The 25,559-nt window shown below is 46.3% G+C and overlaps 2 protein-coding genes across 5 annotated transcripts; one reads left to right on the top strand and one right to left on the bottom strand.

Moving 5' to 3' along the window:
- The first annotated feature begins 353 nt into the window (after window positions 1-353).
- On the top strand, window positions 354-1,701 carry snrnp35 (small nuclear ribonucleoprotein 35 (U11/U12)). Its single transcript, XM_014138532.2, has 2 exons — window positions 354-459; window positions 552-1,701. Exon 2 carries the CDS (start codon window positions 583-585, stop codon window positions 1,453-1,455), a length of 873 nt encoding a protein of 290 aa, XP_013994007.1. The 5' UTR covers window positions 354-459; window positions 552-582; the 3' UTR covers window positions 1,456-1,701.
- A 35-nt stretch (window positions 1,702-1,736) lies between these two features.
- Window positions 1,737-25,559, bottom strand: LOC106568288 (Rab interacting lysosomal protein like 1). Of its 4 annotated transcripts, XM_014138480.2 has the most exons (10): window positions 24,949-25,559; window positions 17,249-17,396; window positions 14,878-14,996; window positions 14,433-14,531; window positions 14,181-14,327; window positions 12,747-12,908; window positions 5,320-5,370; window positions 5,077-5,231; window positions 4,782-4,889; window positions 1,737-3,587 (listed from the first exon to the last, which is right to left on the bottom strand). In XM_014138480.2, exons 1-10 carry the CDS (start codon window positions 25,234-25,236, stop codon window positions 3,455-3,457), a joined length of 1,410 nt encoding a protein of 469 aa, XP_013993955.1. In that variant the 5' UTR covers window positions 25,237-25,559; the 3' UTR covers window positions 1,737-3,454. The 4 variants fall into 4 exon arrangements, with proteins under 4 accessions (XP_013993955.1, XP_013993957.1, XP_013993958.1 ...); XM_014138482.2 differs by lacking the exon at window positions 5,320-5,370; XM_014138483.2 differs by lacking the exon at window positions 12,747-12,908.

Raw genomic sequence — 25,559 nt, 5'->3', positions numbered from 1 at the left:
CGTACCTGGAGCTTATGCTGGGTTGAGGTGAGTCATCACTGGGGTCCCAATATCTATGTCCACAGATGATATTAAAGAAAATGTTAAGGGAGGCAGAGTGACTAAGGCCAAAAGGTTGATCAGTAGGAAAGTGGGTCAAATAAGTAAAAGCTTATCAGTGATGCTGAGGTTTGAGAAAGTTTTGCAGGGAAAAGTACAGATAGTTTTTACTTGTATTTTTCATGGTAGTACAGAATTGGGCAGATCATGACTGATCGTACATTTCAGCACAGTAGGTGGCAGCATGTACTTTCAACTTTGTTTGCGGACCGCCATGATATCGAAGAAGAAGAAAGCTGGCTTTACTGAGACACATTTCTTAACGGAACGTACTGAGTTAAAACATTTTCTACACGGACTGTTTTGAGTGATGCACAATTCTTTAGATTCCGACTGGTGTCCGACTTGCAACGACGTCTTGTAAGTAATGACCCACTCAAAACGTATCAGTAGCTATGTCGCAAACAAATGTACATTGTATGTACAGTTTTTAAAACTATTTGTTTTTTCAGCCACATTGTTTAGTGTCAGAGAAAGAGAGTTATGAACGACTGGAGTCCAGTGGCAAAAGTCTACGACCCTCTCAAGGCGGGCAGCATCGATGGCACAGACGTGGAGCCCCATGACCGGGCCGTCTGGAGGGCCATGGTCGCCCGCTACAAACCCAACAAAGCCGTGGTGGGGGACCCGCTCCTCACTCTTTTCGTGGCCCGCTTGAACCCTCAAACAACGGAGGAGAAGCTGAATGAAGTGTTCTCCAATTACGGGGATATCCGCCGGCTGCGCCTGGTGAGGGACATAGTGACTGGGTTCTCTAAGGGCTATGCCTTCGTTGAATACAAAGAGGAGAGGTCCGTGGTCAGGGCGAGGCGAGACGCCAACAAACTAGTGGTAGACCAAAGTGAGTTGTTTGTGGACTTCGAGCAGGAGAGGACCCTGAAGGGATGGGTACCTCGTCGGCTGGGCGGAGGGCAGGGGGGCAAGAAGGAGTCTGGTCAGCTGCGGTTTGGTGGGAAGGACAGACCCTTCCGCAAACCCATCAACCTTCCTGTCACCATGAACCAGGAATGGGGTGGTGGTGGCAGAGAGTGTGAGAGAGGAGGAGAGAGGGAGGAGCGCTACAGAGATGGGTCCCTGAGCCGTGAGAGAGAGACTGATTGGGGGAGTAGGGGGAGAAGAGATGACCGAGACAGAGGGAGAGAGAGGGGTGTAGAAAGGGAGTACCACCGCGAGAGGAGGGATAGGAGTTATGAGAGGGAGTCGACGAGAGAGCGGGAGTCGACGAGAGAGCGGGAGTCGACGAGAGAGCGGGAGTCGACGAGAGAGCGGGAGTCGACGAGAGAGCGGGATGACAGGAGAGAGAGGGATGACAGAAGACACAGGGATGATAAGTACAGACACAGAGACAGGAGATGAAACTCAGTGGTCCCTCTGACTACTCTGACATCTGAAAGGATGCATGGGTGGAGAGCGAGGTGGAGCAAGTAATACAAAAACGTTTTGACTACATTGGTCTCTTTTTTTTCTTCTCACCTGGTTGGTGTGGACAGGTGATGTCATCCCACCCATTTCTTCACTGTAACCTTCTGCTGGCCTGGCTCAGCAGGGTGCTGTTATCTACCTGTTGTTCTTTATGCACTGAATAAAGTTTATTTTACAGTCTGTTTTTGAAGAAAGTTGACATAATACATGAAACATTCTGGGGATCACCATATTTATTGAGTATGCATATCTGAATAAAAGGCAACAAGCTGTATGAAAACTGAGACATCATATTTAAAATCCTTCCAATAGAAATCTAACTGGTGTGAAGCGGGTTCATAAAGTTTGTTGCAAAAGAGGGATGTCTTGCATATATTGACATCTTCCCTTGTTTGGATAGATACTGTATTATTTATTTCCCCTTTGTGTACATTTTGGTGTAGATCTTGCCACCAGACAAGATATAACTTTTCTTGACTATCAATCCCTTTTGTCACAATAAGCGTTGCCCTAGATTTGCACCTTGATTAAGTGTCTTGCGTCATAAAATAAATTATTGAAAAGTTGTCCAGTCATAGTAATAGTATCAATGATCTCTTAGCATAGTGAGGCTGAGGTGTTATGTCTGACTGCTGAAGTCAGGACAACTCATTATCAAGAACCTCCCTCATCCACACTAACCATTTTACTTCTCACAAACCATCTTGCAGCCACAGCACAGAGTTTGGCAAACTGTAATCCATGTTTAAACCAAATATTCCACAACGACATTCAAATTTGCATTCTCAATGGAATGTTTTTAGTTTGTGTTGTCACATTTGGTTCCAACATGGCGCCCATTCAAATTGTACATGTATATGTCAAACACAGTTTGCCAAACTTGCATATTTTTGTCTCTCTTGCTTCATATGTACACCACTTGGCTAGTCCTGAAGGCACCATAAAAAGCCTGAAAACAAAAGCAGCAGCAAACAGCATCTAGTTAAATAATTCCAAAACAAAAATACTGTCTTTCCATAAGACATTGTAAAACTACAACCTTCTGTGCTTCATTCACCACTGGCAAAATATAAACCCATAACATTTTATTTAAATTGGGCAATCCCATCTCAACACCCAGTAACGTATTCATTTATGTGCAAGGTCAATCTGTAAAAAAAACTAAAAAACACCACATCTGTTCACACACTTTTTAGCCAGTGCTGGTAAAGTGGGCCTAGCCATAGTGCCCTCTAGCTGCCTCTGAGAACATGACTGGTCTAGCTCAGGGCCAAGGGAGTATAAAGATGGTTCAGAGCCTACTACATCAGAACTGCCACCATTATTTGAATCATTTAAAAAAAACATGCCCACTTGTCTTCAAGGTTTCTTTACTGGATTTAACCCTCCTCTTCCTTCTTCTGTGTCCCATGATTCTCTATCTGGAGCGTCTCGTGTGGTTCCTCTATCTCGCTCTCCTGTCACCTCGTTCCACAAACCTTCTAAGCCTGACTCTGTGTCTCTCTCACACGCCTAGTGTATCCCTGCCTGTTCTAACACAAAGGGAACCGCTCTGAGCATCCATCAATTCTGGTGGGTTTCACTTTGGGATAAAGAAAGGCTCCTTTTCACCCTCAACCCTCTGTGATTCCTGTCACTTCGAAGAGAAAATGTCATTATGCTGCAGCAGGCACACTAAGCACAGTCCCAAGGCAAGGAGTTTACTGCCAAAGCCAGGGTGGTTAGGTTTCACTACTCTAGATGCTGGATGAATGACTCTGTTACTTAGAGCTGATGGTATTTCAGTGTCAGTATGTATCTCAGTAGGTGGATGGCTGTGCTGAGCTGTAGGTGTGTGTACTGTGCAATAAGCTAACCTTTACGATGCCTTTAAGTGCATTGCAAAGTTACAGGGAAAGAGTTCTGAGTGACATCATCAAACACTGTCCAATCACTACATGTGCTGCAAAGCCTCCTGGGCCTGTTCCGTGTACACCTCATCATTCCCCGCCCACGAGCTGAAGCTGTCATCAAACTGTGCATTCCGCTGGGAGCTCCGCCTCTTGTCACGAGAGAAGAAGCTAAACCTGGGAGAGGAGAGGAAGCAAGGATGAACAGAGGAGGAAGAGAGGAGGGAAGAGTAGAAAAGGCCAGAGAAAAAGAGAGACAAAAAACTTCACTACTCAGCGTCATTGTTCCTTTATGTTCTCCGGACATATTATTTAGAGTCCTGGTTATAACTGTTAAAATACATAGAACTGAGATGCATTTCTACCAGTGGAGGCTGCTGAGGGGAGGACGGCTCATAATAATGGCTGGAAAGGAACTAATGGAATGGCATCAGACACATGGAAACCATGTGTTTGATGTATTTTCTGCCATTCCACCTATTCTGCGTTCAGCCATTACCACGAGCCCGTCCTCCCCAATTATGGTGCCACCAACCTCCTGTGATTTCTACCTAGTAAGTTATGAGTGGAGACTGAAAGTGCATCAGGGGTAGAGCACAAAGCAACAGGAGCAGAGCAAAAGCAAAGGTTTTATACAAATCTGTTAGTGAATCGGAAACGGGAGTGAATAAACATCCTATTCTGATTGGCTGATTCTAATGATCTACCATCTTCACACTGGACAGTGATTTAGATATCCCCACAATCAGCCAATCAGAATACAAACATCTACATGGGGTGGGAGGGTCCATGCAGGTCCGATAAACAGGGCCCAGAGTTTTTACTGGTCAGATCACATGGTAAGAAAAAACTCCTGGCCACACGAATAAAAGCACTGGGTGGGGGGTGTTAGCTAAGACAGTGAGTGACACAGAGGCCAACCAATGACAGGGGTCATACAAGGGATATGAGACATCTGATTGGCTGTAAAGTGGGGTCATCTGGAATCAACCCAGCCGCCACCATCGGCATTATGGCTGTGAAGATCCTGTCACACACACACACACACACACACACACACACACACACACACACACACAAACACACAGGTATAAACACACGCGTATACCCGCACAAGCACATACACACACACACATTCACAAAGAGGCAAGCAGAGAGAGAGAGACAGAGGCAGAGGGACCACATCAACCACAGCCCATTTCATTTATATTGTTCTGCTGTGAGATGTAGCCATGTTACTGGTGTTGTTGCCAGATGGTGGTTACTTTAAACCACACATGCTGATTTAGTTGACCAGGAGATAAATGCACGTACGCATCATAAATGCTATATATTAAAGGTATCCAGTGTATCTGTGTGTTTGGTACGTACAGGCGTTTGATTCCTGACTCAGGCTGTGCGTTGTGTCGGGGCCGTGCCCTCAGTTGTTCGGGGGATGGGGAAGGAGTGGGAGGGCCGGTCTCGTCCTCCACCTCTTCACTGGAGAGAGGAAGAACAGTCATCGCTCCACTACCATCATCATCATCATCAGCATTGTCAATATTGTTAACTTCAATATTGTTAACTTTTAACTTCTTAAATGAAACTGACAAACTGCGATAATCTCATCTGATTGTTTGTTTTTCTAAACATGTTCTGTTTGTATGGTAAAAATAAAGATGGCTGCCTTTTGTAGTAGGCGACCTCCTCCTGCAGCATGAACACTTTGGACTTGAGCTCATTCCTCTCATGCAGAACGTCTCTCAGCTCCTGCAGTGTGAACCGGGGCCTGTTGGGATCCTTCTGGTCCAGGCCGTCCACCTCCTCATCACATAGTGCCTCCTAGTGGGGGACAGCCACATTACACCATGGGATGATGAAAGGAAGAGAGGAGGGCAGGAAAGGAAGGAATAGAAGAAAGGAGGGATACCTTGGTAAAATGTTGGAACAGAGCAGGTGTGTCCTGATCACACATCGCCTCCTGGTGGCACAGGAAGAGAACTGTAGGTCAGACCCTGGGCCCTGTTACAATACTAAGGCAATGCACCCTTCTCTCCTTCCTGCCTTCCTTCCTTACCTCAGATACTGAGCTTCAGACTAACTCAATGCATGCAACCAACAGAGGTCAGTCATGCAGCAAACAGTCTTTTAGCAAGTCACTGTGTAGCAAATGAAGCGTGAAAAAATGAGGCATGAACAACAAGTCATGCTATTATCATGACTGGCTAAACTAACGTTCTAATGCTCTAAGTTCGGTTGGTGCCAACTACATACTTTGCCATTGCAGATGAAAGGGAAGGGACTGGACTAGTCCATGTTCTGTTATAGGGGTGTCAGAGCAGTCTATGTTTAGATGTGACAGCTGCAGTGGTACAGTCTGACCCAGTTATCTCACACACACACACACACACAGTTGGTAGAGGGACACTTAATTCACACATGCTCTGTGCCATCTAAATCAACATTTAGGGTGTTCACACTGGGGTAGAACTGCAGGCAGGAGCACACACACACTCCCACATACACACTGGGGTAGAACTGCAGGCAGGAGCACACACACACTCCCACATACACACTAGGGTAGAACTGCAGGCAGGAGCACACACACACTCCCACATACACACTAGGGTAGAACTGCAGGCAGGAGCACACACACACTCCCACATACACACTAGGGTAGAACTGCAGGCAGGAGCACACACACACACTCCCACATACACACTGGGGTAGAACTGCAGGCAGGAGCACACACACACACTCCCACATACACACTGGGGTAGAACTGCAGGCAGGAGCACACACACACTCCCACATACACACTGGGGTAGAACTGCAGGCAGGGGCACACACACACACTCCCACATACACACTGGGGTAGAACTGCAGGCAGGAGCACACACACACTCCCACATACACACTGGGGTAGAACTGCAGGCAGGAGCACACACACACTCCCACATACACACTGGGGTAGAACTGCAGGCAGGAGCACACACACACTCCCACATACACACTAGGGTAGAACTGCAGGCAGGAGCACACACACACACTCCCACATACACACTGGGGTAGAACTGCAGGCAGGAGCACACACACACTCCCACATACACACTGGGGTAGAACTGCAGGCAGGAGCACACACACACTCCCACATACACACTGGGGTAGAACTGCAGGCAGGAGCACACACACACTCCCACATACACACTGTGCATGTACAGTAGCTGGCAAAAGTTTGGACACACCTACTCATTCAATGGTTTTTCTTTATTCTTACTATTTTCTATATTGTAGAATAATAGTGAAGACATCAAAACTATGAAATAACACATATGGAATCATGTAGTAACCAAAAAAGTATTAAACAAACAAAATATATTTCAGATTCTTTAAAGTAGCCACCCTTTGCCTTGATGACAGCTTTGCTCAACCAGCTTCTTGAGGTAGTCACCTAGAATGCATTTCAAATATCAGGTGTGCCTTGTTAAAAGTTAATTTGTAGAATTGGTATACAGAAGATAGCCCTATTTGGTAAAATACCAAGTCCATATTATGGCAAGAACAACTCAAATCAGCAAAGAGAACCGACAGCCCTTGTCACGACTTCCGCCGAAGTCGGTCCCTCTCCTTGTTCGGGCGGCGTTCGGCGGTCGACGTCACCGGCCTTCTAGCCACTGCCGATCCACTTTTCATTTTCCATTTGTTTTGTCTTAGTCTTACACACCTGGTTCCACTCACCCAATTACCTGTTGTCACGTTCGTCAGAATAATAATCGGACCAAGGCGCAGCGTGAGTAGCGTTCCACATCTTTAATTAGAAGTGAAACTAAGCAACATACAAAAACAATAAAGAATAAACGAAACGTGAAAGAATAAACCGCAAAACCTGAAACAAAAAGGGAGGGTTAGGGCGTGTGTCGGTGGCGGCTCTGGTGCAGGACGAAGAACCCGCTCATCCGGCAGCATCGGGGGCGGCTCTGGTGTGGGACGAAGAACCCGCTCATCCTGCGGGTCCATCCATGGACCCAGGCTGAACACTGTGCCTGGACTGGGCACCAACGCAGAAGAAGACTCTGGCCTTGGAGCTGGACTGGACGCCGTGCTTAGACTGGGCATCGGTGCAGGGGAAGGCTCCAGCCATGGAGCGGGACTGGACGCTGTGTCTGGACTGGGCAGCGGCGCAGAGGAGAGCTCCTGCCATGGAGCTGGACTGGATGCTGTGCCTGGACTGGGCACAGGCGCAGAGGAGAGCTCATGCCATGGAGCTGGACTGGACGCTGTGCCTGGACTGGGCACCAGCGCAGGAGAAGGCTCCGGCCATGGAGCTAGAGGTTCCAGACCGCTGACTGTCTCAGGAGGCGCCAAACCGTTGACCGTCTCAGGAGGATCCGGACCGTTGGCCGACTCTGGAGGTTCCGGACCGCGGGCCGACTCTGGAGGCTCCGGACCGCGGGCCGACTCTGGAGGTTCCGGACCGTGGACCATCTCTGGAGGTTCCGGACAGTGGACCGTCTCAGGAGGTTCCGGACCGTGGGACGTCTCAGGAGGTTCCAGACTGTGGACGTCTCAGGAGGTTCCGGACTGTGGACCAGTTCAGGAGGTTCCGGACTGTGGACCGTCGTTGGAGGTTCCAGACTGAGGACTGTCATTGGAGGTTCCGGACTGTGAAACGTCGTTGGAGGTTCCGGACTGTGAAACGTCGCCGGAAGCTCTGGACTGGAAACTGTCGCCGGAAGCTCTGGACTAGGTACTGTCGCCGGAAGCTCTGGACTGGGTACTGTCGCCGGAAGCACTGGACTGCCGACCGTCGCTGGAGGCTCTGGACTGGGAACTGTCGCCGGAAGCTCTGGACTGGGAACTGTCCCCGGAAGCTCTGGACTGCCGACCGTCGCTGCAGGCTCTGGACTGCAGACCGTCGCTGGAGACTCCGGACCTTGGATCATCTCTGGAGGCTCTGGGCCATGGCTCATCACTGGAGGCTTCGAGCATAGAGCTGGCACAATGCGTCCTGGACCGATCACCACCTTCGCACGGCAAGTGTGGGGAGCTGTCACAGGACGCACTGGGCTGTGAAGGCGCACTGGAGACACAGTGCGTAGAGCCGGTGCAGGATATACTGGACCGTGGAAGTGCACTGGAGGTCTGGAACGTAGAGCTGGCACAACGCGTCCTGGACAGATGACCACCTTCGCACGGCAAGTGCGGTGAGCTGGCACAGGACGCACTGGGCTGTGAAGGCGCACTGGGGACACAGTGTGTAGAGCCGGTGCAAGATATCCTGGACCGAGGAGGCGCACTGGAGACCAGGCGCGCTGAGCCGGCACCACCTGTCCTGAACAGATGCCCATTTTCACACGGCAAGTGCGGGGAGCCAGCACTGGAGACACCGTGCGTATCACCGCAAAACAAGGTGCCTGACCGGTCACACGCTTCCCACGGTGAGTACAGGGAGTTGGCTCTGGTTCAAACTCTGGCTCCGCCAACCACCCCGTGTGAATTGGGGGGGCTGCCTCTCGGGCTTCCCTCGTGGTCGCGATCCCCGGTGTCGTCGTTGTTGTTCCCTCGCTGCTTCCGTCTGCTCCCATGGAAGGCGATCCTTTCCGGCCCGGATCTCCTCCCACGTCCAGGATCCCTTACCATTCAAGATCTCCTCCCAAGTCCAGGACTCCTTCACCTGGTGAACACGCTGCTTGGTCCTTTGTTGATGGGATATTCTGTCGCGTTCGTTAGAATAATAATCGGACCAAGGCGCAGCGTGAGTAGCGTTCCAAATCTTTAATTAGAAGTGAAACTAAGCAACATACAAAAACAATAAAGAATAAACGAAACGTGACGACAATGCAACTACACATAAACACACAATACCCCATAACCCACAGGTGGTAAAAATGCTATTTAAGTATGATCCCCAATTAGAGACAACAATAACCAGCTGCCTCTAATTGGGAATCATACAAATCACCAACATAGAAAATAAACCTAGAACCCCACATAGAAAATATAAACTAGAACAACCCCCAGTCACGCCCTGACCTACTCTACCATAGAAAATAAGAGCTCTCTATGGTCAGGACGTGACACCTGTTTATTATTTAACCCTCTGTTCCCCATGTTTGGTTGTGAGTGACTGTTGTATTTTCGGTCTGTCATGGTGTGCGTGTATTTGTTACTTTGTATATTTGACATTTTGAGTAAAAGTACATTGATTACTCATATCTGCTGTCCTGCGCCTGACTCTCTACACCAGCTACACCTAGGACCCTTTACAGCCCTTCATTACTTTAAAGACATGAAGGTTAATCAATCTGGAATATTTCAAGAACTTTGAAAGTTTCTTAAAGTGCCGTCGCAAAAACCATCAAGCGCTATGATGAAATATGAGGACCGCCACAGGAAAGGAAGTTAGAGTTACCTCTGCTGCAGAGGATAAGTTCATTAATTAGAGTTAACTGCACCTCAGATTGCAGCCCAAATAAATACACTGCTCCAAGAAATAAAGGGAACACTAAAATAACACATCCTAGATCTGAATGAATCTTATTAAATACTTTTTTCTTTACATAGTTGAATGTGCTGACAACAAAATCACACAAAAATAATCAATGGAAATCCAATTTATCAACCCATGGAGGTCTGGATTTGGAGTCACACTCAAAATTAAAGTGGAAAACCACACTACAGGCTGATCCAACTTTGATGTAATGTCCTTAAAACAAGTCAAAATGAGGCTCAGTAGTGTGTGTGGCCTCCACGTGCCTGTGTGACCTCCCTACAACGCCTGGGCATGCTCCTGATGAGGTGGCGGATGGTCTCCTGAGGGATCTCCTCCCAGACCTGGACTAAAGCATCTGCCAAATCCTGGACAGTCTGTGGTGCAACGTGGCGTTGGTGGATGGAGCGAGACATGATGTCCCAGATGTGCTCAATTGGATTCAGGTCTGGGGAATGGGCGGCCAGTCCATAGCATCAATGCCTTCCTCTTGCAGGAACTGCTGACACACTCCAGCCACATGAGGTCTAGCATTGTCTTGCATTAGGAGGAACCCAGGGCCAACCGCAACAGCATATGGTCTCACAAGGGGTCTGAGGATCTCATCTCGGTACCTAATGGCAGTCAGGCTACCTCTGGCGAGCACATGGAGGGCTGTGCGGCCCCCCAAATAAATGCCACCCCACACCATGACTGACCCACCGCCAAACCGGTCATGCTGGAGGATGTTGCAGGCAGCAGAACGATCTCCACGGCGTCTCCAGACTCTGTCACGTCTGTCACATGTGCTCAGTGTGAACCTGCTTTCGTCTGTGAAGAGCACAGGGCGCCAGTGGCGAATTTGCCAATCTTGGTGTTCTCTGGCAAATGCCAAACGTCCTGCATGGTGTTGGGCTGTAAGCACAACCCCCACCTGTGGACGTCGGGCCCTCATACCACCCTCATGGAGTCTGTTTCTGACCGTTTGAGCAGACACATGCACATTTGTGGCCTGCTGGAGGTCATTTTGCAGGGCTCTGGCAGTGCTCTTCCTGCTCCTCCTTGCACAAAGGCGGAGGTAGCGGTCCTGCTGCTGGGTTGTTGACCTCCTACGGCCTCCTCCACGTCTCCTGATGTACTGGCCTGTCTCCTGGTAGCGCCTCCATGCTCTGGACACTACGCTGACAGACACAGCAAACCTTCTTGCCACAGCTCGCATTGATGTGCCATCCTGGATGAGCTGCACTACCTGAGCCACTTGTGTGGGTTGTAGACTCCGTCTCATGCTACCACTAGAGTGAAAGCACCGCCAGCATTCAAAAGTGACCAAAACATCAGCCAGGAAGCATAGGAACTGAGAAATGGTCTGTGGTCACCACCTGCAGAACCACTCCTTTATTGGGGGTGTCTTGCTAATTGCCTATAATTTCCACCTGTTGTCCATTCCATTTGCACAACAGCATGTGAAATTTATTGTCAATCAGTGTTGCTTCCTAAGTGGACAGTTTGATTTAATAGAAGTGTGATTGACTTGGAGTTACATTGTGTTGTTTAAGTGTTCCCTTTATTTTTTTGAGCAGTGTACTTCACAGAGTTCAAGTAACAGACACATCTCATCCTTAACTATTCAGAGGAGACTGCGTGAATCAGTTCTTCATGGTCGAATTGCTACAAAGAACCCACTACTAAAGGAAACCAATAATAAGAAGAGACCTGCTTGGGCCAAGAAACACGAGCAATGGACATTAGACTGGTGGAAATCTGTCCTTTAGGCTGATGAGTCCAAATGTTATATTTTTGGTTCCAACTGCTGTGTCTTTGTGAGAGGCAGAGTAGGTGAACGGATGATCTTTGCATGTGTGGTTCCCACCATGAAGCATGGATGAGGACGTATGATGGTGTGGGGGTGCTTTTCTGGTGACACACTTTATTTAGGATTCAAGGTACACTTAACCAGCATGGCTACCAGAGCATTCTGCAGCGATACGCCATCCCATCTGGTTTGCTCTTAGTGGGACTATCATTTGTTTTTCAACAGGACGATGACCCAAAACACACTTCCAGCCTGTGTAAGTGCTATTTGACCAAGAAGGCGAGTGATGGAGTGTTGCATCAGATTACCTGGCTTTTACAATCACCCGACCTCAACCCAATTGAGGTGGTTTGGGATGAGTTGGACAGCAGAGTGAATTAAAAGCTGCTAACAAGTGCTCAGCATATGTGGGAATTCCTTCAAGACTTTTGGAAAAGCATTCCAGGTGACTACCTCATGAAGCTGGTTGAGAGAATGCCAAGAGTTTGCAAAGCTGTCATCAAGGCAAAGGGTGGCTACTTTTGAAGAATCTCAAATATAAAATATATTTAGACTTGTTTAACACATTTTTGGTTACTACATGATTCCATATGTGTTATTTCATAGTTCTGATGTCTTCACTATTATTCTACAATGTAGAAAATAGTAAAAATAAAGGAAAACCTGTGAATGAGTAGGTGTGTCCAAACTTTTGACTGGTACTGTATATATATACTGTATATATCCCTCCCCGACACACACACTGACTGTAACGTATGCATATGCACACTCCAACACATACTGTATCCATACACAATCCCTCACTCTTACTCTCAAACACACACTTATGTGGTAAAGTTTAGTTAGGGAAAAGGGTTCACTGACTTACATGCTGAACTACCAAGGTTTGCTGGAGTAAAAACACAGTCCTTGAAATGCAATCAAACTTCACAATCCCACACACATACCGGTCACCCAGGCAGCACTCTGTTCTCTATAGAACACTGTTTAGGGGGACGGTGGCGGTGCAAATGTTAGAGGTCACGACAAACACACCATTCTGGGGGCGGCTAGCTAGCTAGCACTACGATGTTACCCATAGCAACACTGCCTCTTCCTCTACATCCTCATCAGCATCCAGGGACGGGAGGCGCGGGGCGGGATCGTAATGCCCCAACCGCAGCTCTGGGGGGTGGTGTCTGCCTGGTTCGGGCCAGCCCACACCCTGAACCCCCGCCTCTGAGGAGGGGCTACCAGGCTGGGGGGGGGGAGTTATTGTACCTTTTTTATCCAGATTAGTCTCAGAGATCAAATCTCTCTAGAAAATTCTTACAGACATTGTAAAAGGAAAGTGAAAACATAAATCGTGCTGCAGAGTATTGTGGGTGATGAGTGTACAACTGAGTGTACAACACATTAGGAACACCTTCCTAATATTGAGTTGCACCCCCCTTTTGTCCTCAGAACAGCCTCAATTTGTCAGAGCATGGACTCTACAAGGTGTCGAACGCGTTCCACAGGGATGCTGGCCCATGTTGACTCCAATGCTTCCCACAGTTGTGTCAAGTTGGCACAATGTCCTTTGGGTGGTGGACCATTCTTGATACACATGGAAAACTGTTGAGCGTGAAAAATCAAGCAGCGTTGCAGTTCTTGACACAAACCGGTGTGCCTGGCACCTACTACCATACCCCGTTGAAAGGCACTTCAATCTTTTGTCTTGCCCATTCACCCTCTGAATGGCACACAAACTCAATCCATGTCTCAATTGTCTCAAGGCTTAAAAATCCTTCTTTAACCTGTCTCCTCCCCTTCATCTACACTGATTGAATGTGATTTAACAAATGACATCCGTAAGGGATAATAGCTTTCACCTGGATTCACCTGGTCAGTCTATGTCATGGAAAGGGCAGGTGTTCATAATGTTTTGTACACTCAGTGTATGTGTTACACTTGCTGTATGAAGTCTGTGAAAAATCTGTGTATAATTTGGCTACCAGTGAACCCATTTGGTGACTATACAGGTCATTGTCAGGTCACTTTTAGCTGCCCTGAATTGTCTGGTTGCCATTCTGTCTCTTTTTATATCCCTCTGGTTGGCTGGTTGGTTGGCTGGTTGGCTGGCTGGTTGGTTGGCTGACTGTGGAGGGGTAGAGAGGAAGGCTATTTGTGTCCTGGCCCCCTCCCTCCACCTCCAACCCCTCATATGATAGCTAGGTCATGTTTTCCGATGAGGCAGAGACTCCATGCTCCCTGACTCACTAGCTACAGCCAGGCTTTACAGGCTGTGAGTCAGACTGCTATAAATGAACTCAGGCTACAAAGATACTCTCATAGATGTGGAAAGAAAAGAGAATACCAGCACACTGCGAGTGACTCTGCCAGAGGCTGCCAGGGTTCTAATGTAGCACCTGGGTCTGCTGGGAGCATGTCTGCCTGTAATAACTGTATAGTTAGATGTGCAGGTGAGTGTTTACTGTGTAGCTGTGCCTGGCTGGGTTTGTGCGACCTGAGCAGGTGTTGTTATTACCTGTGCAGGGGATGGGAGCTGGGGAGGAGGCACCTCTGGACCCTGAGGGGGCATGTCTCCTTGCAGTCGTTCCCTTAAACGTGTAACTTCCTGCCGGAGTGCTCCCATTTCCTGTACCCGTGCCTGAGCTCCCGCCTCCAGTTCCACCTTAACATACAAATATAATACATTTTTTAAATAATTCTGAACTCTTTTGTTTTGCAAATACAGTTGGTAAAACAATATGTATTACACATCCTAAGGGCTTGGAACCTTCTGCTCGATGAGGGCTTTCCCCTGAGCTTCCACCACAGAGATCTTATGACGCAGGTCATGGTTGATCTTCATCAGACGAGACTGCTGCTGCTGGAGCTAGAGAGAGGTGAAGGGATGGAGGGGAAGGGAGATGCAGGGATATGGATGGATGGGGTGGAGATAGAGATAGAGGGGGGAGAAATGAGAAGAAGTGTGAGAGAGTTAGGGGACAGGCAGAACAGAGAGCGGGTCACAGAGAGAGAACAGTTACACTTGAATAAATAAACAGATTCCCCACATCCTACAAGGAGTCCCTGACCCCTGACCACTGACTTAAGGTCAGCTTTGTGTTCTCCCTCCTAATGGCTAAGGTTAGAATTGGGGAAGGGTTAGCTGATCTTAGGTCTATGTATAGGGAGGGACAACTTCTACCCCAAGCAAGCACCCATCCTGCCGTCCTTACTGCCTCAACGTCCTCATTCTTGAGCGTGAGCTCGCGGTCTTTGGCTCGGATCTCGTCTCTCTGCTTGTCCACTACCTCCTTCAGCTTCTTCATCACCTGACGCTCCCGCTCCGACATACCTGGCAACACAACAAATCAACATCAGATCTGGCAATCTGAGATGCAGAGCAGAGAGGGGTAAGTATAAAGGAACAATATAAAGGCCTGGCAGCCAAGACACAGGAGAAAGGAGTCAAGTTAGAACAACATGAATACCCTGTGTGTATTATGTGTACACATGTTGAACTGCATGGGAGAATACATCAAGTGAATATGAGCACGGCAGCGGAGTTCCTGTCTGTGAGCCCGACTAGGTTTAAAATAGAAAACAGCACACACACTTGATTTCTCTGACACAGATACTGCGTACCCCTGGCTGACACACAGCCCTGAATATAAGCGATGGAGGAAGCAAGACTTTTAAACTTCAGTCAGGACTCACTGAGCAGGTGGAGAGAGGACTGGGGGGACTTTGTGGAGACTTACGTGTGCGTGAAGCATGATTATGCAGTGTGTGTGTGTCTAGCAGGTGTACGGAACACTGAGGGTGGTCTGTCTCTGTGTCTGTCCTGTGTGTGTGTGTGTGTGTGTGTGTGTGTGTGTGTGTGTGTGTGTGTGTGTGTGTGTGTGTGTGTGTGTGTGTGTGTGTGTGTGTGTGTGTGTCAGGGGGACTGTATCCCCTCTGTGACAGAGCCACTCATGCAGTGATGAGACTGGCTCAGCCTCAAACACAGAAAAGGCCTCCTTTGTGTGTGTGTGTGTGTGTGTGTGTGTGTGTGTGTGTGTGTGTGTGTGTGTGTGTGTGTGTGTGTGTGTGTGTGTGTGTGTGTGTGTGTGTACGTGAGAGAGAGAGCGACAGTGTACACTGAGTGTACAAAACATTAGGAACACCTACTCTTTCCATGACAGACTGAGCAGGTGAATCTAGGTGAAAGCTACGATCCCACTCACTTCAATCAGTGTAGATGAAGGGGAGGAGACAGGTTAAAGAATGATTTTTAAGCCTTGAGACAATTGAGACATGGATTGTATATGTGTGCCATTCAGAGGGTGAATGGGTAAGACAAAAGATTTAAGTGCCTTTGAACGGGGTATGGTAGTAGGTGCCAGGCACACCGGTTTGAGTGTGTCAAGAACTGCAACGCTGCTGGGTTTTTATACGCTCAACAGTTTCCCGTGGTTATCAAGAATGGTACACCACCCAAAGGACATCTGTGGGATGTTTTGGAGTCAGCATGGGCCAGCATCCCGTGGAATGCTTTCGACACCATGCCCTGACAAATTGAGGCTGTTCTGTTTGTACAGCATGTATGTGTAACCCACATTCTTTCAATATTGTTATTGTGTGTGCACTGTAAACCCCAATGTGCCCCATTACTAAAAACTTTTGAGGAAACCTGTTGCATTTAATATACTGTATCTTTTAATATGTGATTTTTTAGTCATTACTCAAACTGATAGAGTCACTGTGACCCTGTAGGGGGTCCAGATTTAAGTTGTATCAGCTTAAAATGTTTGCGTAACGTCACCGCTAAGCCACGTCTCCCAATATAATTTCCCAGTGTGTCTTGCCTTTTCGATTGAATTGTCGTTACCACCCATGACTGTATTTGTTAGTGACAGAGCCATGGTTGTTCAATTCGTTCATTTTCAGTCCAAGTGAGTTCCTAGGTGAACGTTATCATTATAATTAAACTCTTGATAACAATACATTCATATCTCATAAAGTCTTACTTTGAGGCCAAGCTTAGCCCTACTACAGTGGTCTGAAACTCATGGTTTACAGGCCACATCAGGCCTACAAAATTTCGGTAACTTTATTGAAATTCCCAGATTAAAAAAAAATAAAAAATCCCACAAAGGATTTCCAGGAATAATCCAACCGGGATTTCTGAAAAACTTGGAAAATTTACCAGAATTAAGCATGATGTGTAATTCCTATTGGAGTCCAGCTGGAGGTAGGATATCGAACAGTTTCAATGTTTATTCACCCGAAACCTGCATTCATAATGACTGCCAAGTTTAGGAGCAGTGTGAGCAAACAACCTAAGCCATATAAACTGGAACAACATTTTCAGTAACGGGTGCAAAAAATGTAACTAAATGATTGGATTAGTTTAGTATACGATTAATCAATCAATCACTCAATGTACATGCAAAAACACAGATTTTAAAAACAATTTTAATGAAGTTAATTTGTTATCATAAATTAAATGGAGTTGATGTGACTTCTCATTAAGTTTTGAGTCAGTACCACATAAACATTTAAATAAATAATGCATGTGTGGGTTTAGAGTCCAGGGTGTAGAGTGAGGGGTTTAGGGTTGAGTACCTTCGTGCCTCTGTAGGTCCTCTTCACTCATGGGATCTTTGATGGACATGTTAGTGAGAAGAGTATTGTTCTCTTCCTGAAGCTGAGCGATCTGAGACAACAGGTCCTGGGCCTCCCCTCGCCATACATCCTCTACCAGCTCCAACTCCTACACACACACACACACACACACACACACACACACACACACACACACACACACACACACACACACACACACACACACACACACACACGCACACACACACACACACAAAGAGTTAACATATACACACACACACACACACACACACACACACACACACACACACACACACACACACACACACACACACACACACACACACACACACACACACACACACACACACACACACAGATACCTCGTCGGCCCTGAAAGAACTTCACTTGACTCTATGTAAACTGGATACCATACGTCCTGAGGCTGTCTTTACATACGTCCTGAGGCTGCCTTTACATACGTCCTGAGGCTGCCTTTACATACGTCCTGAGGCTGTCTTTACATACGTCCTGAGGCTGCCTTTACATACGTCCTGAGGCTGCCTTTACATACGTCCTGAGGCTGCCTTTACATACGTCCTGAGGCTGTCTTTACATACATCCTGAGGCTGCCTTTACATACGTCCTGAGGCTGCCTTTACATACGTCCTGAGGCTGACTTTACATACGTCCTGAGGCTGTCTTTACATACGTCCTGAGGCTGCCTTTACATACGTCCTGAGGCTGCCTTTACATATGTCCTGAGGTTGCCTTTACATACGTCCTGGGGCTGCCTTTACATACGTCCTGAGGCTGCCTTTACATACGTCCCGAGGCTGCCTTTACATACGTCCTGAGGCTGCCTTTACATACGTCCTGAGGCTGTCTTTACATACGTCCTGAGGCTGCCTTTACATACGTCCCGAGGCTGGCTTTACATACGTCCTGAGGCTGCCTTTACATACGTCCTGAGGCTGCCTTTACATACGTCCTGAGGCTGCATTTATTGTAACCGGGGATTTTAACAAAGCTAACCTGAGAACAAGACTTCCTAAATTCTATCAGCATATTGAATGCGCGACACAGGCTGCTAGCATTCTGGATCATTGCTATTCTAACTTCCGCGATGCATACAAAGCCCTCCCCCGCCCTGCTTTCTGACCATGAATCCATTTTGTTGCTCCCAGCCTATAGACAGGAACTAAAACAGGAAACGCCCGTGCTCAGGTCTGTCCATCGCTGGTCTGACCAATTGGATTCCACTCTTCAGGATTGCTTCAATCACATGGACTGAGATATGTTCCAGATAGCCTCAGACAACAACATTGATGTATACGCTGACTCGGTGAGCGAGTTTATTAGCAAGTGCATCGGTGATGTTGTACCCACTGCGACTATTAAACCTTCCCCAACCAGAAACCGTGGATTGATGGCAGCATTCGCACAAAAATGAAAGCGCGAACCACCGCTTTTAATCATGGCAAAGCGACTGGAAACACGACCGAATACAAACAGTGCAGCTATTCCCTCCGCAAGGCAATCAAACAAGCGAAGCGTGAGTATAGAGACAAAGTAGAGTCGCAATTCAACGGCTCAAACACAAGACGTATGTGGCAGGGTCTACAGTCAATCACGGATTACAAAAAGAAAACCAGCCCCGTCGCGGACATCGACGTCTTGCTCCCAGACAAATTTAACAACTTCTTTGCTCGCTTTGAGGACAATACAGTGCCACTGACACAGCCCACTACCAAAACCTGCGGGCTCTCCTTCTCCATGGCCAACGTGAGTAAAACATTTAAACGTGTTAACCCTCGCAAGGCTGCCGGCCCAAACGGCATCCCTAGCCGCGTCCTCAGAGCATGCGCAGACCAGCTGGCTGGTGTGTTTACGGACATATTCAATCAATCCCTATCCCAGTCTGTTGTCCCCACATGCTTCAAGATAGCCACCATTGTTCCTGTTCCCAAGAAAGCTAAGGTAACTGAACTAAATGACTATCGCCCCGTTGCACTCACTTCTGTCATCATGAAGTGCTTTGAGAGACTAGTCAAGGAGCATATAGTCTCCACCATACCTGATACCCTAGACCCACTCCAATTTGCTTACCGCCCCAATAGGTCCACTGACGATGCAATCGCCATCACACTGCCCTATCCCATCTGGACAAGAGGAATACCTATGTAAGAATGCTGTTCATCGACTACAGCTCAGCATTTAATACCATAGTACCCTCCAAACTCGTCATTAAGCTCGAGACCCTGGGTCTCGACCCCGCCCTGTGCAACTGGGTCCTGGACTTCCTGACGGGCCGCCCCCAGGCGGTGAGGGTAGAAAACAACATCTCCACCCCGCTGATCCTCAACACTGGGGCCCCACAAGGGTGCGTTCTCAGCCCTCTTCTGTACTCCCTGTTCACCCACGACTGCGTGGCCATGCACGCTTCCAACTTAATCATCAAGTTTGCAGACGACACTACAGTGGTAGGCTTGATTACCAACAACGACGAGACGGCCTACAGGGAGGAGGTGAGGGCCCTCGGAGTGTGGTGTCAGGAAAATAACCTCTCACTCAACATCAACAAAACAAAGGAGATGATCGTGGACTTCAGGAAACAACAGAGGGAGCATCCCCCCCATCCACATCGACGGGACAGTAGTGGAGATTGTGGAAAGTTTTAAGTTCCTCGGCTTACACATCATGGACAAACGGAAATGGTCCACCCACACAGACAGCGTGGTGAAGAAGGCGCAACCGCGCCTCTTCAACCTCAGGAGGCTGAAGAAATGTGGTTTGTCACCTAAAACACTCACAAACTTTTACAGATGCACAATCGAGAGCATCCTGTCTGGCTGTATCACCGCCAGGCTCTCCAGAGGGTAGAGTGGTCTGCACAACGCATCACCGGGGGCAAACTACCTGCCCTCCAGGACACCTACAGCACCCGATATCACAGGAAGGCCAAAAAGATCATCAAGGACAACAACCACCCGAGCCACTGCCTGTTCACCCCGCTATCATCCAGAAGGCGAGGTCAGTACAGGTGCATCAAAGCGGGGACCGAGAGACTGAAAAACAGCTTCTATCTCAAGGCCATCAGACTGTTAAACAGCCATCACTAACATTGAGAGGCTGCTGCCAACATACAAACTCAAATCTCTGGCCACTTTAATAAATGGGCTTAATAAAGGTATCACTAGTCACCTTAAATAACGCCACTTTAATAATGTTTACATATCCTACATTACTCATCTCATATGTACAGTATATACAGTTCTATACCATCTACTGCATCTTGCCTATGCCTTTCATTAGTCACCTTAAATAATGCCACTTTAATAATGTTTACATATCCTACATTACTCATCTCATATGTATATACTGTATTCTATACCATCTACTGCATCTTGCCTATGCCGCACAGCCATCGCTCATCCATGTATTTATAAGTACATATTCTTATTCATCCCTTACATTTGTGTGTATATGGTAGTTGTGAATTTGTTAGATTACTTGTTAGATATTACTGCATTGTCGGAACTAGAAGCACAAGCGTTTCGCTACACTCGCATTAACATCTGCTAACCACGTGTATGTGACCAATACAATTTGATTTGATACCAAGTTAACAAACACACACTCCATACATCCTCTACCAGCTCCAACTCCTACACACACACACACACACACAAACACACACTCCATACATCCTCCAAGCAGACGTCTGCTCACAGCCTCACACAAACACATGCTTAAAAGGTGGAGCTTCCACCATCTTGCTTGACCTGGGTGGAGTTTCCACTATATTGTTTTAACAAATGATATCCTCTCTGGTCAATGGTCTTAAAGGACACAAGGAAAAGAAGCCATTTGGGCTAATATTAGGACTTGGCCACAGACATACCACTGAGCCATGGTTTGTTAGAGTATTAAAGTACAACATGTGCATTGGTAGGCTATACAAAAGGCATCAGTTTTGTTTTAACCCTGAATTTTTAAAATTGCTTTTTGCTTTCTGTCAATGAATGTCTTCACCCCGTGAGCTTTTAAAGATAGTGGGACTTACAGACCATAGAAATAGAATGAATAGAACGGGCTCGGAACCTCTAACCATGGAAATATGACTGCTAAACTAATGAGTACACTCACAATGGCTGCCTGGTATTGTGATGTAATAATTTCCATGTTAACGTAGAATGTTAATTCAAATTATGTGAACTGATGTGGCTCATGCAATGGAATATCTTTTTTGTAATTCAGTTGAATCAACAAGTCACAGCACGTATTGATGAGTACACTTCATGCTTTTACTTCCTGCTTTTACTTCCTGCTTTGCTTCTATGGGTACAATCGCAATGGCCACCAGTCCACCCATTACGCCATTACTGACTTGAACGGAATGCCTGTTCTATTCGTTCTATTTCTATGTTATAGACTATATTCTGCCTTTACTGCTTTACTTGTTGTTTGCATATTGCCTACTTTCTGAGGCCTACTTAACTTTTTACTGAACATTTCCAAAACATTTATCAGAATTTTATGTTTAAACACAATAGTCCTACGCATTTCCAGGGTCCATAATCATATAGATGGCTCTCTGTGCCTAAGTGACATTGATGTTGTTGACACACTTTATTTGAGGAACGAGACACATTTCAGTCAAAAAATGACAGGAAAGTTTAACTCCAACTATGTCAGTGTCATGAGACCAGCAGTGACAATGTTATTTTACTGCACATACCCTCAGTGCCGTAACCTGTGATGGTCCGGGCCTCCGTAATGTTTAAAAAAAATATAAATATATATGTATATTTTTGTAACTCAGTCGGGGTCTCAAATTACTGATGAGAGTTAGAATAGTAGAATACACTAGGTGCAATTTAAAAACGTGGATTTGCATCAGCAGTATTTCTCTTGTTTTGTCACTCGCTAACCACGTTTCCATCCACAGTTTTTATGCAAGTAAAGTCATTCCACATAAAAAACTACAGCTGTTATGGAAACAAGTAGTTTCGATACAATTTTATAAATGCCAACAGATCATTTGTTCATTCGACATGGTGGGATCTTTTGTGTGGGTAAAATGAATTATGCGAGAAATGGTAATGCCTTTTATCCGCAAAATATTAACCATCATATCGAAGTAATCTTGGAGTAGTGTAGTTTATTAGGCTACAGATGAAATAAATGATGATGAACTTCACAGGGTGGTGAAAGTACAAGGTGATGAGCTTGATGCTCCTTTCCATTAAATATCGAGGGTCTTATTCTAGTGACATGATGATCGATGCTTGGCTGCCATTTGACAAATAAAAATATTCTCACTCTCATCCATAATAATCTTATTATGTAGACTAGCCTACCCACACTGTATCTGCGAGCTGTTGGCTAGAGAACACGTGCCAACAACAGATAAGGCACATTTGCTATTTAACGCAACAGCTTTTGTGACAAAATGCGAAGTTGAAAATGAGTTGAAAATGCGAAGGAAATGTTTATTTGGTACATGAAAACTTCAGCGAAAAAGACATCACGCACTGACTTTTATCAACAACAAGTACGTTATGTGGAATAGTCCTAGCACCCCATGAAAGATTTTATTAGCACATTTTAGTCATTTAGCGGGCACTCTTATCCAGAGCGATTTACAGGTGTCACCTTTCAGTTACTGGCCCAACGCTCTTAACCGCTAGGCTACCTGCCTACAGAATACACTGAGTGTACAAAACCTTAGGAACACCCTCCTAATATTGAGTTGCACCCCCCAAACTGTACGTTTTACCCGCGATTGTATTTAGGAATCTGTGAAAGGCAAATTGACAGCCGCAACCAAATATAGCTTCCCTGTGGCTCAGTTGGTAGAGCATGGTGTTTGCACCAGGGTTGTGGGTTTGATTCCCACGGGGGGCCAGTTAAAAAAAAAATAATAATAAAATGCATGAAATGTATGTATTCACTACTGTAAGTTGCTCTGGATAAGAGTGTCTGCTAAATGACTAAAATTGAAAAAAAATGTAAATATAGAAATATAATCCATAGATGGTGGCAATTCCCATTATATGGATTATATGTGTATGGCCACAAAGCAACAAACTGTTCTATATTTGGTGCACATGTTCCCCGAATGGTATCCTTCATGCCTGTAGGCATACCGGTTACTGCCAAAATAAAGGCAACACTCGAGTAAAGAAGGGGTAAAAAGTATATGTTATGGTGTGAGGTGCATTTTCCTGGCATGGTTTAGGACCACTCATTGGCGCATTAAATATTTTCTGTTGGTGTTACCTTTATTTTTTCAGTTACCTGTATGCGCTTGTGATAAAACTTAATCCACAGCTATTTTTTTTATATAGAAGCTATTGATCCTCTGCGGCTAAATGAAGCTCTCTGGTTTATTTTGAACATTTGAGACCCAGCTCCTGTGGTTCCAGTAATGTATTTTTTATACATATATAATATTAATTCTGCCTCTGGGCCCCCTACGGGCTTGGGCCCAGGGGCCCCTGTAAGGCCCTGCTATAACCGGCCCTGGGCAGAGGAACATAACTAGGGATAGAGATATAGGCCTTCATGTAAATGTAACATGTTATAGACCTTCTATGCTTTTTTGTGCACAGTAACACACTAGTCAGCAAACTGGATGCAGTCTATCACAGTGCCATCCGTTTTGTCACCAAAGCCCCATATACTACCCATCACTGCGACCTGGTCCGTCGGCTGGTCCTCACTTCATATTCGTCGCCAAACCCACTGGCTCCAGGTCATCTATAAGACTTTGCTAGGTAAAGCCCAGCCTTATCTCAGTCCACTGGTCACCATAGCAACACCCACCCGTAGCATGCACTCCCAAAAGCCAACACCTGCACATCTATCGCTCCAGTGACAATTGCAATTACTTTGCCACTATGGCCTATTTATTGTCTTACCTCCTTACTTAATTTGCACACACTGTATACAGATTTTCTATTGTGTAATTGACTGTATGTTTGTTTATTCCATGTGTAACTTTGTGTTGTTGTTTTTGTCGCACTGCTTTGCTTTATCTTGGCCAGGTCGCAGTTGTAAATGAGAACTTGTTCTCAACTGGACTACCTGGTTAAATAAAGGTGAAATAAATAAAATATAAAAAAGTGAAGAGTTGTGCTGTGACCCCATATATTCAGTAACATATTTTTGTTCCCAATAGACTACCGTGGCTATTGCCCCAACTCAATAATGCTATAATGTTTCTATATCCAACATATCCTAATTGATTTCTGTGACATAATAGCCCACACATAGCAATACAAGAAGTGAAATGTAACAATGTAGCCTATCCACAGTCAATCAAGTTGTCATTAATGTCAGATTCATATTTTAGAGGGGCTATATCAGTGGTTAGATGTTCAATTATATTAATATATAGTATCGGCCAACTATTCAAAATGCCTAGTACACTTTTCAAAGTTATTGTTATAACAATGTAATTGCATTATTCTCATGATGGCAAATTAGTTGCCTTCTCTTTCTGTTCTTTCTATTTGTTTTCTTTCTTTTCTATTTTTTGTTACCAGTATTGTCATATCTTCACCATAAATGATTAGGCTATTATGCCTATGATAAGGCCTACTGTTTTAAATTAGGCTACGTTTGGTAACAACTAACCCTATTATTCATCTCAGGCCTATTATTTATCTCATCCTGTATAAGATAATTGTGACCTTCTTGTGTTTCTTCTCTTTCTCCAACCGGTCCATCCTCTCCAGCCGTAGTTTATCCAGCTCCAGCCTCAGCTCATCTGTCTCCGGGCTGATGCTGTTCCTACTGACCATCACCTCCACGATTTCCAGCACCCGCACTACTTTGGGCATGAGCCTGGACAGAGCCTCGCAGCCGTACTGATCAATGATCCTCTCAAACTCTTGGCCCACTACCGCGGCTATGTCATACACGTCCATAACCGTTAAATCGGTCACATTCTTTTCCAACGCTGACCCGAACTCCTCCATGGCTGGCTGGGTGGGTGAGTTTGTATTCTGACTGTACCCCGCTCTGGCTGCTTTCCGCAGACCCACCCTGCCTACCCGGTCTATTATATTTTCATTCGCCACAATAAACTTCCTCCCTTAGGAAAAACTATTGACTTTTCGTCGTTCGGCTCGTTCTGTGTGTATCTGTTCCACTTCAATAAGTCCTTAAATGCGTATCGATTGCGTTTTTCTACTCCTGTCGGACGTCTTGTAAGGGATTTTTGATAAATTTGATGAAATCACCCGGCGCTGTCCCATTGTGGTCTTGCCTGTGCTGTCGTTCTTTTCCGATTCTGTGGTCA

Source organism: Salmo salar, chromosome ssa13 (assembly GCF_905237065.1).
Source record: "Salmo salar chromosome ssa13, Ssal_v3.1, whole genome shotgun sequence".
Classification (NCBI taxonomy): Eukaryota; Metazoa; Chordata; class Actinopteri; order Salmoniformes; family Salmonidae; genus Salmo; species Salmo salar.
The sequence above is the reverse complement of the archived record's forward strand: the minus strand, read 5'-3'. Positions and strand labels throughout refer to the sequence as shown.